Source organism: Xiphophorus hellerii, chromosome 12, assembly GCF_003331165.1.
Source record: "Xiphophorus hellerii strain 12219 chromosome 12, Xiphophorus_hellerii-4.1, whole genome shotgun sequence".
Lineage (NCBI taxonomy): Eukaryota > Metazoa > Chordata > Actinopteri > Cyprinodontiformes > Poeciliidae > Xiphophorus > Xiphophorus hellerii.
Window position 1 is genome coordinate 29752142 of NC_045683.1, and position 18901 is coordinate 29771042.

General features: G+C 42.3%; 1 protein-coding gene across 1 annotated transcript in view; it reads left to right on the forward strand.

The window, feature by feature from the left end:
* gcn1 (GCN1 activator of EIF2AK4) overlaps window positions 1–18612 on the forward strand; it is a 37484-nt gene extending 18872 nt beyond the window's left edge. The window contains exons 32-57 of the mRNA XM_032577817.1: window positions 46–240; window positions 1254–1500; window positions 2323–2444; window positions 2670–2784; window positions 3365–3544; window positions 4121–4341; window positions 4444–4512; window positions 4603–4741; window positions 4827–5023; window positions 6090–6232; window positions 7030–7147; window positions 7284–7499; window positions 7609–7773; window positions 7850–8011; window positions 8094–8186; window positions 8268–8411; window positions 9450–9719; window positions 9803–9916; window positions 11726–11956; window positions 12045–12238; window positions 13851–13965; window positions 14313–14409; window positions 15180–15328; window positions 16168–16278; window positions 16759–16980; window positions 17947–18612. Coding sequence (XP_032433708.1) covers window positions 46–240; window positions 1254–1500; window positions 2323–2444; window positions 2670–2784; window positions 3365–3544; window positions 4121–4341; window positions 4444–4512; window positions 4603–4741; window positions 4827–5023; window positions 6090–6232; window positions 7030–7147; window positions 7284–7499; window positions 7609–7773; window positions 7850–8011; window positions 8094–8186; window positions 8268–8411; window positions 9450–9719; window positions 9803–9916; window positions 11726–11956; window positions 12045–12238; window positions 13851–13965; window positions 14313–14409; window positions 15180–15328; window positions 16168–16278; window positions 16759–16980; window positions 17947–18072 — 4155 coding nt within the window. The 3' untranslated portion in view covers window positions 18073–18612. The remainder of the gene's footprint in view (window positions 1–45; window positions 241–1253; window positions 1501–2322; window positions 2445–2669; window positions 2785–3364; window positions 3545–4120; window positions 4342–4443; window positions 4513–4602; window positions 4742–4826; window positions 5024–6089; window positions 6233–7029; window positions 7148–7283; window positions 7500–7608; window positions 7774–7849; window positions 8012–8093; window positions 8187–8267; window positions 8412–9449; window positions 9720–9802; window positions 9917–11725; window positions 11957–12044; window positions 12239–13850; window positions 13966–14312; window positions 14410–15179; window positions 15329–16167; window positions 16279–16758; window positions 16981–17946) is intronic.
* The last annotated feature ends 289 nt before the right edge of the window (window positions 18613–18901 follow it).

The following is an 18901-nucleotide window of genomic DNA, read 5'->3' on the forward strand; positions in this document are numbered from 1 at the left end:
TCAGAAATTACCAAAACCCCCTAACGCTCTCGTCTCCTCTGTCAGGATAACGTGAGCTCTCTGCTGCCGGTGTTCGAGGAGTTTCTGAAGGACGCCCCACAGGACGCCAGCTACGACTCCGTCCGGCAGAGCGTCGTCATCCTCATGGGATCTCTGGCCAAACATTTGGACAAAAACGACCCCAAGGTCAAACCCATTGTGGCCAAGCTTATAACTGCTCTGTCCACACCGTCACAGCAGGTAAATAAAGAATGCTTCTTTTCCTTTTTCTGTTTGAAACTTGTGGAACGAGCTGGAAACAAAAAGGTTGTTGGATCATAGAGAGTAGCCAGTGTTAGATTATACCAATTTTCTTCCAGCTTTGAGAGAGAACCAAGATCCACTGCAGTAATAAAACCCAATTCTCACTCTCAGTTTTTGTACCAAATTTTCGGTGTGCATTTTAAAAGCGAGCTCTTTGTCCAGTACAAACCTGAGGTATTTCTAATTAAAAATGACCTCAATTTGTTTACCTTTGGAGGAGAAATCTCTGATGGGCCTCGAGAATGCACGAAAACCATGGTTTTCATTTTATCACATTTCAAACCAATGTCAGAGTGTGCAAACAAGATTGATCTATGTTCAATCAATAAATCAAGTTTTATTTGTAGAGCACATTTCTGCTACAAGGCAGTTAAAACTGCTTCATAAAAACACATGAAAACTATTTTTAAAAAATGCGGAAAACACCACATAGTCAACAAACCAGTAACAAAAGTTACGTTTTGATGAGTGCCATCATCAAAATCATCAATAGACATCTCATATTTGTGTCAATGTTCCATTTATTATGGTTCAAAAGCAACTCTACATAGGTGGGCTTTAGTCTATGTTTAAGGGAAGTCAGTGTTTTAGCTGTTTTGCAGTTTTCTGGACGTTTGTGCCAGATTTGCGGTGCACAGAAGCTGAATGCTAAAAACTCTGTAAAAAGTCTATGGCCTGAGAGGGTGAAGAAGAGCTCTAATAGTAAGTCATCTGCATAAAAATTATAAATGGCATTTGACAAATTATCACCCAAGTTATTTATACACATGGGAAATGAAAGAGTTTCAAGAACTGAACCCTGCAGAACTCCTTTTGCAATTTCAAGAAGAAAGGAAGAGGAGAGAGAAAACGGAACCCTCTGGTTTCTGTACAGTATACCTTTTTATGTATAATAATGTAAAATGATCATACGTCACTATCCGTTAATGCCAATCCCCTTCCAACACCAGGTCCAGGAGTCGGTGGCCGGCTGCTTGCCTCCTCTAGTCCCTGCGATCAAAGACGACACAACAGGAATCGTACAAAACCTGCTGCAGCTGCTGCTGGAGAGCGACAAATACGCAGAGAGGAAAGGAGCAGCGTACGGACTGGCTGGACTGGTCAAAGGTCTGGGCATCCTGGCGCTCAAACAGCAGGAGATCATGACCACGCTAACCGACGCCATCCAGGACAAGAAGAACTTCAGACGGAGGGAAGGTCAGTCAGTTTTTTTGACTGGTTTTAGAGATGTATGTGACTGCTCAAGGAATTGCATTAAGTATAAAGTATTTTTATAAGTAAGCTGGAATTAAGGTCTGCAGAATGCAACCAACACAGACACAGAGGTTGAATGTGTTGCTGATATGAAGATATGAAGTTGCTGTTTTAACGGTGTTTTTTAACGGCCGTAATAATCAGCACTGGTGGTTACAATGTGTGAACAACCTTTAAAAACCCATTCATTTCATATATAAACAAAATTTTAAAAAAACTTAAACTGGTAAATTTTCTTGAATATATATAGAATATACTGTAGTTTGATCCTTATCACACTGGCTTTCTATAGAGTTAAGATCTGAGAACTGAGATGTGATAAATATTTATTTTAGGGATCAATAAAAACAAAAAAATTGATATCTGTCAGAATCGGCAGGTTACGCCTTTTTAAAATCAGTCATCAGCCAAAAACTGCAGTCGGTGCACCTCTAGCATATTTTGTCTGCGGAACCGTTTCTCTGTGGATTTGGTCATGTTTCGGTTCGTTATCCTGTTGAAAGACCCAACGGGGATTCATTTTCAGCATTACTGGAGGTAATGGAAGCTTTTATTGAAGATGTTTTGTGATTGAGGGTCAGCTCCTCTGAGTCTGACACTGTGGTTCTTCAGGTTGACAATCAGTCTCCGCCTCCGGCTGAGCTGTTCAAGTGTCTGGATGTCTCATGGGAGCTAAATAGACAGATGTTATCTTTAAAAAAATCCTAAGATTTTCATCAACACACGACAGAGATGATCTGCATGTGGAACATGGTGTGGTTGCAGGAGCCCTGTTTGCCTTTGAGATGTTGTGCAACATGCTGGGGAAGCTGTTTGAGCCGTACGTGGTCCATGTGCTGCCGCACCTCCTGCTCTGCTTTGGAGATGGAAACCAGTATGTCAGGGAGGTAAGAGGCCGCAGTCTAGTTGCCGCTCAACCAACATAAACATGGAAAGGTTGTAGAATGCAGAAGTTGATACTATTATTTTGTTGTGATTCAGTTAAAAAGCATCTCCATTTTTACTGGATGTAATCATTAAAGGATAGATTCAGTTGTTTTCGATTTCTTGCTTAATGTTTTCTTTTCTTTTCTTTTTTTTTACTTCTGCCCTCTGATTGTTGCTTATTCCAGGCTGCAGACGACTGCGCCAAGGCTGTGATGAGGAACCTGAGCGCCCATGGCGTGAAGCTGGTCCTCCCCTCTCTGCTGGTGGCCTTGGAGGAAGAGTCATGGAGGACGAAAGCAGGTAAGATGCACAAGAGGTTTAAATCCTGATTATTATGGGGATGCATGATATGTCAGCACTACCGGCTGATATTAGTCATTTTAAAACATATCAGTTTTTTAACAATTAACAAAACATGGCCTAACGAAAGGGGATTGGAGGAGGCTGGTCATGTGATATTTGTTTGGTCATGTGATAGTGATGCAGCGTGGGATTGTTGGAAGTTTAACTGAAGCAGAGGAACAGTGGGGAAGTCAGCGATGTGCTTTTATTCAAGGTCTTGAAAGTGTAGTGAAATATATAAATGTATATATAAAAATATACAATTTCTGTTACCAGCCATAATGACAATATTAATATCGGACATCCCGGCATTGGCACCAATATTGGTGCATCCCTGATTGTGATGAACTACTGGTGGTTTTAAGGAAACTACAACAGAAAACTGAATGTTTGCAGAATTGAAATATTCTTCATCGTCCCACGTTTTATACACGTTTTCCTTGTTTATCTGCTGTCAAGTGTACAGAAACTCAGAAAAGATTTTCATTATGCAATCTGTGATAAAGTTTGTAGTCGATCACGTCTCTGCTGCTTCCAGGCTCGGTGGAATTGTTGGGTGCCATGGCCTACTGTGCGCCCAAGCAGCTCTCCTCCTGCCTGCCCAGCATCGTGCCTAAGCTGACGGAGGTGCTGACTGACTCCCACGTCAAGGTGCAGAAGGCGGGCCAGCAGGCCCTCCGACAGATCGGCTCGGTCATTCGCAACCCAGAAATCTTGGGTAGGTGACTCGCATTTTATCGCCATAGAGATCCTGTTGTTTGTACAATGAAACACAGAGATAACTAGACGTATGCAGCTTTTCAAGTCATGAAAGGAGCAGTGTTTTGTAAAATCGACTTTTTTGAGCTTTCCGTCTTGTTATTCCAAAACATACCTGGAGGGTTGCCTTGGTTCCTTCATGCATGTTTAAGAAATTCTTTAATCTCCATGGCAACCATTCAGCTGTGCAAAGCTGAATGGTCAAAAGCTCCGCCTTTGAGATGCAGCTCCTCCTCGGAGAAGCTGTTTCCAAGCCCTCCACCCCTCAGCTCCTTCAGACTAGCCAACAGCAATTAGCAAATAACTTTTTTTTGGTTTAACTTCATGATCAGACGGTAAAAATCTGATCTTTTTTCTGATCAGTGAATGCATCATACTAGGGCTGAAACAATTAATCAAATTGATCATGATTGATTGATTATTAAAATAATTGTCAGGTAATTTAGTAATCAAGAGCGTTACAAAAGTGGCAATTATAAATTGGCCACAAAGACTGGATCATCTCTACCAGTTATTGAACTTTCTCTTCATTCAGCTATTACTCCCATCCTGTTGGACGCCCTCACTGACCCGTCCAGGAAGACCCAGACATGCCTGCAGACATTGCTGGACACCAAGTTTGTGCACTTCATCGACGCCCCCTCCTTGGCTCTCATCATGCCCATCGTCCAGAGAGCCTTTCAGGATCGCTCCACCGACACTCGCAAGATGGCCGCCCAGATCATCGGCAACATGTACTCTCTCACTGACCAGAAGGTTTGTAATTTTTAAGTCGCATGATTTTTGAAATCATGTTTCAAAAATGATTTCTTGTAAAAATATTTTACGATATTTTACGTTATGCTGTGCCGCCTACAGGATCTGTCGCCCTACCTGCCAAGTGTTATTCCTGGACTTAAGGCGTCTCTGCTGGACCCAGTACCTGAGGTGTGCCTAGTGAACACAAACATGATCACAGTGCTAATATTGACGGGCGCCTCCCATGTATGAAATTTAAACATGTCCTCCCCGGTCCAGGTGCGTACCGTCTCGGCCAAGGCTCTGGGCGCCATGGTGAAGGGGATGGGAGAGTCCTGCTTCGACGACCTGCTGCCTTGGCTCATGGAGACTTTGGCGTCCGAGCAGAGCTCTGTAGACCGCTCCGGAGCTGCACAAGGTCAGTAGTCCTCCTCTTTATCCGTAAGAGTCTCATCTTGCGGCTCGCCCGTGTTGGTGATAAAACGTTTTGACGGTCCTCTCAGGTCTGGCTGAGGTGATGGCTGGACTCGGGGTAGAGAAGCTGGACAAGCTGATGCCAGATGTGGTGCAAACTGCCAGTAAGGTGGACATCGCTTCTCACGTTAGAGACGGTTACATCATGATGTTCATCTACCTGCCCCTCACCTTCGGAGACAAGTTCACTCCCTATGTGGGACCCATCATCCCCTGCATTCTCAAGGTGCTGCCCGATCTGAAAGTTTTTGCTTTTGAATTTTAATTAGCCAAAAATGTAATATCATCCAAAAAACGAGCGTCGGATTATATTGGCTTGCATCTAAATCAAAGGCATCAGAACTGTGGTCATTTCTGCTCTTAGAATGATTGTTGTCGGCCTTTTGATCACAATTCAAGAATGATTTACATTTGGTTTTCCAGGATGCAGATAAACATGGAAACACATTGGTTAATAACACTAGGTTACAAAAAAATGTTTTTGGAAGTTGTTGGGGGTTTTTTGTTTCCAACTGAAATAGGACTATTTTGCATGCTGACTCCAAAAATGACATCCATTTTTCTCCATCAGGTCAGGATTTTATTATTTATTATTATTATTATTATTCTAGCTTGATTTAGAGAAATCCAATCTTCTCACTAAATCAATAACATTTTTGTGACATTGTTTGTTCATTTCTGTTAATATTTATCATCCCAAAAAGGTTTTAGGAAAAAAAAGGTTTTATAACAGAGTGTATTAATGAAATGTTACAAACTTGGGATTTCTATATATTGAATAATAAACACTGATCAGGGTACGTCCATGTGAAGTGAACATTATGTCTCTTTTCTGTCCTGATGGAGTCTCTCCTCCTGCTCGTCACTCATTAATCCAGATTCTCAGAAAACCGATCCAGATGTGAGAACAAGTCATGAGTTTTGATGCTCATGTTGCTCCACAGCTAAGAAAGTTGACCTGATTGAGTAAAACCAATGGGATTTTTGGATTTAGCTCATCAAAATGACCCTAAAACAGTTGAACTCCAGACATTTCTTTTGGCTGTTGACCAGTGTAATCAGTGGATCAGTTGTTCTCATTCCTATAGCTCTCTGTTTGAGTAATACCACTTGATCAAGCCTTTTCTAACATTCCATGCTACAACATAAGTAATAAAACTGTGTACAGTTCCTGCCAATATCGGTATCTGCCAATACTCAAAGCTGCAATATTGGAATCTTCTCTGAAATAAAAACGCTGCATGAAACCACCCCTGGTTTTAACGTCTGTATCCTCTGACTCCGTCTGCCAGGCTCTGGCCGACGAGAACGAGTACGTGAGGGACACGGCTCTGCGAGCCGGCCAGCGAATCATCAGCATGTACGCCGAGACCGCCATCGCCCTGCTGCTTCCTGAGCTGGAACAAGGCCTGTTCGACGATCTGTGGAGGATCAGGTCAGAGCATAACAGCAGCGATGAACAGTGGGGCTGAAGCGATTAATCGAATTAATCAGTTATTGAAGTAATCGTCAACCAATTCAGTAATCGACAGCTGTTAACTGGATTGCTGATTGCTGAAAGAACCTCACACTAGTAGCAGTAATTAGGCCCAAACTGTACAAAAGATATATTTTTCATTTAAGATAAAAAAAAAACAAAAAAAACTTCTTTGCCTGCAAGTATGTTCTACCTCAAACTCTTCAAGTGACAGTTTTAGCTTCACCTGGTTCAAATTATGCAAAGCAGAAAAAAAGTCTCCTATTAAGCAGTCTTTGCTATCCAATCATTAATCAGTTAATTCAAAGCTAATTGACAGATTATCCCTACACCTATAGTGAAAAGTTAAAAGAAGGGCTGAAAAAAGAGGTTTCTTTTTGGCTGCAGACTGCTACAAATGTACACTTAAGGAATCCTATGTTGTTGCTTTTTATATAACTAAAAGCAACATAAAAAGTTATGAGAAGACAGAATTTCTTACTACCTTTTAAAATGAGAAATCAATTTCTTATTTAAAAAAAGGGATTGCTTGTTTATTTGCACTTTTGAATGCATTTCAATTTTTTTGTTTAACAAAAGTTTTATGTGGTAAAATGAAAAATGTGCAGAATTTTTTTTTTTATCCAATTCATTGTCAGAATAATCCATGGATTAATCGATCGCTAAAATAATTGTTGCAGCCCGATGAGTGGCTGCAGGATAAATCGTCCTCCTCTTGCGTCTTGATGACTGAAAGTTCTTCTGTGGCTTTCCAGGTTCAGTTCAGTCCAGCTGCTGGGCGATCTGCTGTTCCACATTTCAGGAGTAACGGGAAAGATGACCACGGAGACGGCCTCAGAGGACGACAACTTTGGCACGGCCGCATCCAACAAAGTCAGCAGACCTTTCCCCTCATGAATCCACTGCAGAGCAGATCCATCCCCCCAAATATTTACATGCCACTACAGAGGCACGGCTGTGGTTAGTATTTGGGTTATAAAGGTCTCAGCTTTCCCTTTCCTCCTCTCAGGCTATCATTTCTGCTTTGGGAGCTGATCGACGGAACCGCGTGCTGTCGGGCCTGTACATGGGCCGCTCCGACACCCAGCTGGTCGTCCGACAGGCTTCTCTCCACGTGTGGAAGATCGTCGTCTCCAACACCCCCAGGACCCTGAGGGAGATCCTCCCAACCCTGTTCTCCCTCCTGCTGGGCTTCCTGGCTTCCACCTGCCCTGACAAGAGAACGGTAAAAACCCGCTGTTTTTGTTTTTTGTTTGTTTGTTTGTTTTTTGCGACGCCTGCTGGTAGCATCAGCCCTCAAAGCGTGGCGTTCTCCGTCACTGCTGTGGTTTCAGATCGCCGCTCGGACGCTCGGGGACCTCGTGAGGAAGCTGGGGGAGAAAATTCTCCCAGAGATCATTCCCATCCTGGAGGACGGGCTGCGCTCAGACAAGAGCGCCGAGAGGCAGGGCGTCTGCATCGGGCTCAGCGAGATCATGAAGTCCACCAGCAAGGATGCGGTACGTTCAAGGAAACGGGCAGAAGCGTTGGGATAAAAGCGAAAACTCAACTGAGTCGGCGTCATTCATTCAACAGGTGCTCGTCTTCTCCGAGTCGCTGGTCCCCACTGTGAGGAAGGCTCTCTGCGACCCCCTAGAGGAGGTCAGAGAGGCTGCAGCCAAAACCTTCGAGCAGCTCCACGCAACCATCGGCCACCAGGCGCTGGACGACATCCTGCCTACGCTGCTGAAGCAGCTGGTGAGCAACACGATCAGTCCAAAAGTCATGGTTTAAATATGCTTAACATCTCTTGTAATTATTAGTTTTATTTTATTCCCAGGATGATGAAGAAACAGCTGAGTTTGCTTTGGATGGACTGAAGCAAGTCATGGCAGTGAAGAGCCGCTCTGTACTGCCCTATTTGGTTCCAAAGGTAAGCTGTCGGTCAGTTTTTCTCTTTCAGTCCTTTCTGGAGTTTGTGTCTGTGATTAATTTCCTCCTCCGTGTCCTGCAGCTGACCGCTCCTCCTGTGAACACCCGGGTTTTGGCCTTCCTCTCCGCTGTGGCAGGAGACGCTCTGACGCGTCACCTGGGCGTCATTCTGCCCGCCCTCCTGTCTTCGCTTAAAGGGAAGCTTGGAACAGAGGAAGAAGCTCAGGTACATCCAGCATCTGTTCATACGTTCTTTTAAGATTTAGTTTGGCACTTGTTGCCTTTATTGAACTGTACATAGTCGTGGAGCTGTTTGTTCTTTCTTTATGTTCATCCGCTTTACTAGCATAAATAATAAATTAATTGACAATTTACAGGCAGATTTCAATAAGTAGGAATATAATTTAAAACTTAATGCATTTCAATCATCAAAAATTATGCACAGACACATTTCAGCTTCTTATTCCTGTAATTTTTGATGATTATGACTTACAGCCCATGAAGACTGTTAGTTTTTATGAAAGTTATAACATCACACTAGATGAAAAACAGATTTTAGAACGCGACTTGACAGTTGTGATCCTCCACAAGGACGGTAAGTCACAAAGCTTATGGATAAAGAGGTTTGCTGTTCAAACAGAGCTAAATTAATATTATTGGAAAGTTTAGTGGAGGGTAAAAAAAAATTATGTTCCTTTCAGCTGTAAGCCATAATGATCAAAGTTCACTAAGTGGATAAAATATGTTTGTGTGTGATTAGTTCATATAAGTTTCACTTTTCAAACTCAGTTGAATGAAATGCTGTTCATGTTTTACGGTCACTTTCTGCTGCTGTTTAGAAATGATGTCAAAATGCTCAATGTTTTTACTCTACTTTGCTCAAAATGCTTGTTTTAAATTTTTTGTTTGTACAGAATGCATAAAGTCCCCAGTTTTACAACTTATATTTGACCTAAAAATATATTTTATCTAAGGGGACCAAACAGCAAAGCTGGTAATAAAATAACATTTTTGGTTTCGTTGCCCTGGTTTCCTGCTGGTTTATTATTCTCTCCCGAGAACACTTCGTCTTAGCAGATTTGATTTGTTTTAATGCAATGTTTTAAATAAATAAATAAACATTTGACACTGATTATCATGTTGGTGATTATTCTACCAACGTTAAATAAATGAATCAATCCCTCAACCTCTTTTGTCAACACTTTCTGCATGTTAGAAGCGTTGAAAAGTCTAAAAAAAAAAAAAACCTGATTGTGTCGTTCAGGAGCTGTGCAGCTGTCAGAGCGTGATCCTGTCTGTGGAGGACGAGGCGGGTCAGAGGATCATCATCGAAGACCTGCTGGAGGCCACGCGGGGCGCCGACCCCGGCCTGCGGCAGGCCGCCATCACCATCCTCAACGCTTACTTCGCTCGCACCCGCCTGGACTACAGCGCTCACATCCGCACGCTGCTGTCAGGCCTCATCCGCCTTCTGAACGACTCCAACCCAGAGGTCCTGTCACAGAGCTGGGACACCATCAACTCCATCACCAAGGTTACAGAAAGTTTAAAACGCTTTTCTGCTAAGAACGCTGACTCTGTGGACTCAGCAGTAACTATGTGGCGTTTGTGGTGCAGAAACTGGACGCCAGCAGTCAGCTGGCGCTGATCGACGACCTGCATCGTGACATTAAAGCAGTCGCTGCTGATGTGAAAGGTCAACACCTGCCCGGCTTCTGCCTCCCCAAGAAGGTGAGGAGAAAACTCCCAACACAGAAAACACCTGAAAAAGCTCTGTGTGTTGCTTCCATCAGAAAGTAGAGGATGAATGGCAGCCTGACAGGCCAATCAAATGCAACATGGAGGTTATTCTTCTAAAGCGTTTTTCAAAGAGGAGTTTGGGAGCCGTTTGTGGCCCCTGGACTGATTTTGTGCTGCCCACTGACAACAAATCAAGAATGAATTAAATAAATTAGGATAAAACTACAACTTTTAATTTAAAATCTTCTTACTAAAACGTTAGATGCAACACAAAGTGGTTATCTTTTCCAAGCTTCCTGTCTGTTGTCACAGTAACTAGAACCAAATCTCCACATTGACTTGTCTACATCTGAAAACTTAACTGAATATAGCAACTATTTTCAAATGAAGACCAGTCTTTATCCCGAGAATGGATGAATTTTATTTATTTAATTTTTTTTTCAGTTCTCTTTAATTGAGCCAAAAATAATAATAAGAAAACTGGAGGCTTTTCATTTAACGTTCAAAAACAATTTGAAGTTTTGGATCTACGATCTCGTTTCTACAAAAACAAATCTGATTACTGTTTGTTCAACTACAGCAGTTCATGCTTAGTGATTAAACCAGTACATAAAAAACTCACATCATATTTGGTGATTTTAGTTTTTAGAAATCTTAGTTGTTTTTTTTTTAATTATTTCAAGTACTTTTGATCTGACAATTTTGGCCCAATTGACAAAATGTTACAACGCCCCTGCTCTAAGGTGAAAAAGAAATGAAATATAAAAAAATCGTAGCTTTTTTTTGTCATTTTCCTACACTCCTATGTTTGATTTTAAAAATAGCTGCAGCAAGTCAAATTTCTTCACAACAAGAGCATAAACAGACCACATTCAGTTAGATGAGGCCAAAATAGAGATGCTGAGCCAGGGTATAAAAAAAATGCTGCATTCAGTGAAAACCAACATAAGTGGCGTGTAGCTAGCTAGCCCTGTCACTATAAGCGATAAATCAATTAATCCTGAACGTTCTAATCATTAATATTTTTTAAAAGTCAATTTTGTTTACAGAGACTTTATAATCTATTTAATATGGTTTCAGTTGTGTGTGGTTTTTTATTTCTGTCTTTTTGTTTTTTTTTTTGAATATTTCAAATATCTTCCAGTTTCAGTGTTTTTAGAAAAAAATAACTTTCATTGATCTCTGAGGGTGCCCGTTTTCATTTTTATATAATTATCATAACATTACTTAAAAATGGTCTCAAAACAACATTATTGCAATAATTTCTTCTATAGCCAAATTTATTGTGACAGCCTGAATTGCACCAACCAATCAAGCACAGTCTGATTATTAGAGCTTTTTTTTTTTTTTTTAAATCAGGAAACATTTCAGTCGCTCATCTTTTATTGCAGCACTGCCGGGAAAGGAAATGATTTAAATGGTGCAAGAAAGTGGTCAAAGTTCGTAACTCAACCCATCTGATTCTGTGGTGAATCCGTTTGAGAGAGATGTTCAGACACAAACTATGACTCAAAAAAGGTCCGCACCAAACAGGAGTTACTTTGAGTTATATTAGTCAACGTCTGCACACTGCTGGCTTTTATTAAACATTTACACGAAGCAAAATGTTGTATTTTCTCACATTAATGTCCTCTCTGTTATCCTTTTTATTGAATTAAATTTGAAACACACTTGATAGAATTTAATGGCATAGACTTGATAAAAGGTTTGGTGCAAAGCCTAAATTATTGGGCCAATCGTCAGCAGAGAGTAACTTTTCTCCTTTGAAACGTCTGTGTGTTTTCCTCCCGTTGGTGGCAGGGTGTGACGTGTATCCTGTCGGTCCTGAGGGAAGGCGTCCTCACCGGCAGCCCCGAGCAGAAAGAGGAGGCAGCGAAAGCTTTGGGTGGAGTTATCAAGCTGACCTCTCCCGAAGCGCTGCGCCCGTCCGTAGTGAACATCACAGGACCCCTCATTCGCATCCTGGGAGATCGCTTCGCCTGGACGGTGAAGAGCGCTCTGCTGGAGACTCTCACCCTGCTGCTAGCAAAGGTTCTTCTTCTTCTCAGCTGCTGGCAGAAACCCGCCATCGAAGTCCCTCAAGGTCCGCGGTGTCTAATCTGCCACGCTCCGTCAACAGGTGGGCATCGCCCTGAAGCCCTTCCTACCGCAGCTGCAGACCACCTTCCTGAAGGCGCTGCAGGATTCCAGCCGCGCGGTGAGGCTGAGGGCCGCCGAGGCTCTGGGTCAGCTGGTCTCCATCCACACCAAGGTGGACCCGCTCTTCACCGAGCAGCTCTCGGCTATCCGCAACGCCGAGGACTCCGGAGTCAGGTGTGCACTCCGGCCAACAAGTCCGAATTTGTCTCGGACATTTGTGTTTATTTATTTATTTTTTCCAATAATCTAACTTTTAACAGATTTGTTCCATATTGTAACATCCACAATAACAAGTTTTCAGATTTTCTTTCTTTTTTTAAGTGTCCTGACTGGTTGTGTAGCAATCAGAATTGTTGTTTGGATGCTGAAAAGAAGCCAGACTGATGTACTTTCACAACTGGATTGATTTATTTGCGTGTAAAACCTTATGAGAGGTAACCTCAAATGCAATTGTCATGGAGACGGGAAAAATAGAGGAAAAAAGGGAAATAGGTGAGAAATAGAGGAGAGAAAGAAGGATACAGATAATGTAGGATAACACCGATAGCATTTATTCTTTCTTTATAAGCCGATAACGCAACAAAAAACTTACGACAGGCACTATTTTAGGTTTAACATAAATACGCTGTAATAACCAGATCAATATTTATGGCCCTATGAATCACCCAGCAGCTGTTCCCCAGAACTGACACTGAGATAAAAAGGCCAAGAGACGAAAATAGAGATGAGAATGCTCCTTATTTATCAGAAGAACCCTTCATGTCAAAATCCATCATCATTTCTTGTTGATAGAGGTGAGTGAAGTGAGCAAGTGAGTGTTGCGTTCAGGACTTTTAGGAAAAATGAAGCCATCAGGGAATCATATGCAGATATTTAAAGGTTGAGAAGTGAAGAAATTTCTAATTAACACTGATAATAGTGACATTACTTAGCACAGCTATCATTTGGCTCAGCAGCTACTTTAAAGGTGGCATTTAGGTGCTAAACCAGGTAATAATAAATGAAAAGCAGAGTTGGCAGCTGCAGTTTAGTTCATCCTAATGAATGTCTGCTACTATTTTATGCCCATGTGCTACCATTTGGTCTCTTCCTGCTTCTCTTTTGTACCCTGATCATTCTGCACCTCCTTACTCATCCATTGGATTTTAGTTCATGTCTCTTCTTAGGTTGGTGGTGTTATGAGTTCTGAAGATAAACGGCAATAAAGATTAAATGAGATTTAACAAGGACAGTTCACATGCACTTCCAGACTAACGTTTTCCCACTGGCAGGGAAAGTCATGCTAAAAAAAAAAGAAAGATGTAACTCAGCATATTTGTTTTTTTATTATTTTTAGTACATGCTGAAACTTCCGTCATCTTTTTGATATTTCGTCATAAAGATCACTTCTGCAATCTATTCTTGAAAAGTAATGGTTTATGTGCGTCCGGTCAAATCTAATCGGTGTTATTTTGAGTTGAGTCTCAAAGCTTCATTTTTGTGTTACAAGCAAAACATGAAAAGCGGTGGAGTTGATAACTCTGCATTTGACACCTTTCCCTAAATGTCTTCAGCTCGAGTCTTAAATATCCTTTACATCATATCTATATTTGTATGTGTTTACTGATGTGTAAGTCTTGCCTCGGCAAACAAATATATGGGTTGTCCTGACGTCAACCCTCCAGCAGAAAGCCATGACATCTTCACAGTTTACTTGCATTTTCTTCCTCACGTTAAAGCTAATAAAGCTTTCAGTACTTTTGGCCTCGTGCGTTTATTTGAGGGGTGTGGCTATTTGTGTTTGCAGGGAAACCATGCTCCAAGCGCTGAGGTTTGTCATCCAGGGGGCCGGATCAAAAGTGGACCCAGCCATTCGCAAGAGCATCACCACCACGCTGCTGGGCATGCTGGGACACGACGAGGTACGATAGCAACGGGGAGATTGCTCGCGACGTCAAGCCGAGCCAGACTTCTTAAATCTGCGGCCTCACGCGTTTCTTGTTTGATGCAGATTCTGCAGCAGCTACTGTACAAGCCGAGAAATACTCGAATAAAGAAAGCAAAAGCTTAGAGCAGCCGCTGCAGAGGAATGCTCTGTGGAGTCGTTTTCTCTCTGATCACAGTCGGGGGGGGGAAACGGAAGTCAAAGAGAGGATGTGGTTTTCTCAATAGGTGGTTTAGACTCTTCATGTCTCTTTGTAACACAGAACCTCTTTCTGTCTGGCTGTCTGCTCTGTGTGTGTGTGTGTGTGTGGGTGGGCATGTGTAGGATGCTACTCGAATGGCCTCAGCAGGCTGCATTGGTGAGCTGTGCGCCTTCCTGTCAGAAGAGGAGCTGAAGAGTGTGTTGCGTCAACACATCTTAGGTTTGTTTTTTAAGTAATAAAAGCTTTTTTTTCTTCCTCGTTTTGTCATATACACAAGCGTCTTATGTGACACACAGTGGTGCATAGTGGTGAACTTGATGATGAGTTCTAAGCCTTTTTACAAAGAAGGATCTGGAAAGTGCGGTGTGCGTTTGTGTTCAGCTGTAGTGAACATTTTTCACAATCTGCTTTGGGAATGTTTCTATTTGTTTTGCACATCAAAAATGTTGTCTCAGTCAGTGGGATCACATAGGAAGCACATGTTTACATCATTTTGTAAGACCTATCACACATTTTCAGGGGAATTGATTTCTGGACTTTGACTGGGACATTCTAATGTATAAATATGGATGAATATACTTTGATCAATGCCTCGCATTGTAGATCTGACTGTATATGTAGGATTGCGGTCCTGCAGTTTTCTTTCATGTTTGTCTTGTACTTAGCTCCGCCCTTTCTCCCCATCAACTCTCATGCTGCCACCAGCACCAACGGCTAATCAACAGATTTTTTTGGAGGATATTATATTAAGAAAGTTTTCATATGTTACCATAAGCAAAGAAAAAAAGTCATTTAATTTCCTTTTTTAAGTGTAATTACATTAAGTTGTATCATGTTTCTATGGTACCCATGTTGCCCAAGGCAGCTTGACTGCTGGGGGTGGGCGTGTGTGTGTGTGTGTGTGTGTGTGTGTGTGTGTGTGTGTGTGCGTGCGTGCGTGTGCGTGCGCGTGAGCAGAACAGAGCTAACGTTTTCCTGCCTCCCTGCAGCGGACGTGTCCGGCGTGGACTGGATGGTGCGTCACGGCCGCAGCCTGGCCCTGGCCATAGCGGTGAAGTCGGCTCCTGAGAAGCTGAGTGGGAAGGATTACTGCGACACCGTGACCGAGATGGTTTTGACCAACGCCACCGCTGACAGGGTGAGCGCAAACGGGTCCGAAGCCGATGCGCAGCTTCAACATAGATCCGTCGCATATTATTGTTTAGATCCGGAAATGTTTGTGCGTGGGCAAAACGAAAAAGACTATTCTTTTCAATTCCATTGAAAGCAGCGTTGCTGCGGTAGAACAAATCCGTTTAACAGAATGAAACAAGGAAATGTAGATATTAATTTAGTGCAGTGCACCACTGCAAACGGGGGAAAAAAGGCAGAAAAAACGTTTAAGAACAACTCAAAACCACTTGCATTCTTCATTTTTCTTGTCTGTGTCACACAGACCCGTTGCCATAGCAACTGACTGACAACAGCTCCACTAGTGTATCAAGGATTCAACACCAAAAAACATCCATTCATTTCCCACACAGAGAACTGAACATTCAGTCCGTCAGAGCATCATGTTTTCAATCTTCATGTTTATATTGAGATCATTAAGAAGCGATCGCCTGAACACAGCAGTGGTTGATTAGCTAATGTAAGCAGCTGCTCTACTAATAATCTATCAGAGAGTTGATGTGTGGGTCGCCTTTTTCTCTTTAACTGAACTGTAACACACCGAATTCCACAGCACATCTACATGTTAAGGTTGTCATAGCCAAGCTAGCATAGCTGACCTACTTCCTTCTCCCTCTTTTTTTTTTTTTTTTTTTTTTTTTATGAAAACTTTTGTCTGCCTTGTGAAAGGTGACACCCTGAGGGATTTGTACGTGTGACGTCATACTGCAACGCGTCTATATATTATCCTCTAAAGATTTAAGCGTTTTAGCAAATTCTAATATTGACCTTTATGGGTTTCCGTAACCAATGCGATTCCTCCTGCAGATCCCCATCGCGACCAGTGGGATCAGAGCCTTGGGCTTCCTGATGAGGCATCATCTCAGGATGGAGGGAGGCAGTGGCGTTTCACAGCGCATCATCACACAGTTGGTTAAGGTGAGACAAAGGGAACTCTTCATGTCCAGCTGGTAGTCAGATTCACTTCCTGTTTTTATTCCTGCAGGTGAGGAAAAAGGGAGAAGTGGGCGAACAGAAATGATCTGGTCTGTGTGCTTTGTGACTGTAAATCACATCGCTGAGAACGGATTCAGCAGAGGCTGTTTATGGGGAAACAGTTGATTTGTGACATTACAGTTAGTTTAAATGAATTTCCTTTTAGTCACGAATCAGCAAATGTTAAATAAACGGTGGCCTGTTCAATGTACAAGTTTATTTAGTTGAACTGAATGGATCTGAGAGGATAAATCATAGGATTTATTGCTGGGGTTTAACTGGACCTCGTTCACCAGTTTGATGGAAACTGAAATTGTTACCAGAGCGTCTCATACACTGATGTCGGCTGTAACTTTTTTCTGATGCAGTCAGTTTGCAGTAGATATTTTTTTGTGATGTGTTTTGACCACGTGCTCCCCACAGTGTCTTCAGAACCAGTCCAGTGACATCAGGCTGGTGTCGGAGCGAGTGTTGTGGTGGGTGTTCAGAGAGCCAGCCACTCCCTCCATGGAGCCCAGCCTGATAAAGCCCCTGCTGAAGAGCCTGCTGGACAACACCAAGGACAAGAACACCACGGTCCGAGCCCAGAGCGAACACACCATCGTCAACCTGCTGCGGCTCCGCCAAGGAGAGGAAATCATGCAGGTGGGTCTCCCAGTTTACTGCTGCTACTCACGCACGAATGATATTCCCGCAGTAAAGCCAGTGGCTGCGTTTCCATTGACCGTATAGGCACGCATATTGGGATTATGAAAATACAGTAAAAGAGTTTAAGTGACAAGTAATCTCCTCGCTGAGCTGCTATTGAAGAAATGCACCGCTCCCAACCAAAAACAACCAATCAGAGCCAGGGGGAGGGTCTTAGCGCTGTCAATCAACCTCGTGTTCTCGCTGCTAAATGTGCAAAGGGTGGAGAAACGATTTACAGTTACAGGAAAACTCTTTATCTGCTGTCATCAGTGACTGTGCTAGCTAGCCTGACCATTCATGACAGACTATGCTAGCTGCAGTGTACCAGAGAGCAAGTGCCACACAGAGAGATTATTGACAGCGTTAAGACCCGCCTCCTGACTCTGATTGGTTGTTACTAGCTAGCACTGGGAGAAGGCAGAGGAGCTCGAACTTTTTTCTCACAGATTATCTCTCATATCATGTTGTTTCTACTTAATAACAGTCTCAACAAATATGTAGACATATTTTTTTATTAAAGTTAAATACTGCAGCTTTAATAGACATTCCAGTTTTGGAAAAGCTTTTGTTTTTCAGTAGGTTTTTGCGTGGATTTTGTTTTTTCGTACGCAAAAATACACAAAATTTGTGTATTTCGTAAAAGTGCAATAGAAATACTTTTTTCACATCACACGTGTCACGTGATCAACAACTGTATGGTTCACTTTTGTAACATGTCAAGTGACTACAGATGAGAATTAGCTCATTAGCTTGAACTGTACAATGTCCCTTTCTATATTACTAATGGTGATAAAGATGTAGAAGATTATATATTTTTTGTCATTAACTGAATTTTGACCACTTTTTTGTGCGTACCGGTAATGGAAACGCAACCAGCGTCTCAGATTAACTGTAACCGTTTTCGTCTTTTCTGCTCACCAGAGTATTGCTGCCATTCTGGACTCTGCGAGTAACGAACTGCTGTCAGAGTGTCACCGCCGCTCCCTGAAGAAAATCGCCAGCCTGCCAGACTCCAACGAGGAGATCGACGACACCATCCTAACATGATGGAGCGGGACTTGATGATAAAATGTCTGACTGACACAGTGAACAGATCCTGAGTGTATGAGAACCCCAGACACTCGACACACATGCTCAGATTGAACCAGCGTGGGAGGAAGAGGAGACGGGTGGAGTTGTGACCGATCTCTCGACTTTCTTAAACCCCACCACCCCCAAATATATATATTTTTTCTCTCACTTTACCCCGTTCTTTTAGCGGCTTTTCAGCCCAGTTTCTTACCTGTTTCTTTTATCTTGTAGCAAGCAGATTATTATGTACCAAACACGTTGGTAAGACGCAACGCCAAATCTGTTTTGCTATTCCAGTGTTCTGCTACTACTTTTACCAAACTGATTTGAAGCATTTCAGATGTGATTGTAAAGAAAGCCAACCTTGTCGTTAATTTTATTTGGACTTGGCATGTGAGAGATGTTTGGGGGGGGGAAGCAATCGCTTCTGAGACAAATCATTCTTATCAGTGATACTGTTGTAAAAAGGCAAAACAGAATAAAAACTGATTTCATAATGTGATATCAAGAAGCTCATTTCTGTCTGGGCTCTGAGGTCATTTAGAACTTGTATTTCTGTCTATGTGTGAGCAATGTATTCACTACATACAACTGTCTACATTAGTTTATACTGCAAGGTTACAGATGGTCTGGTGCCCAACTACAATGTGCCCATAACACACATACAGTTGTTATAAAATGCCATATTTTTCAAACATGACTTAAAAGAAATTTGACTTTGCAATTTAACGCCTTAAAATTGGACCTCTGTCTTTTTAAGAAGCTTCTGCTTTTTCTGAAACTCCGCCTTCAGGAAGTCATCACA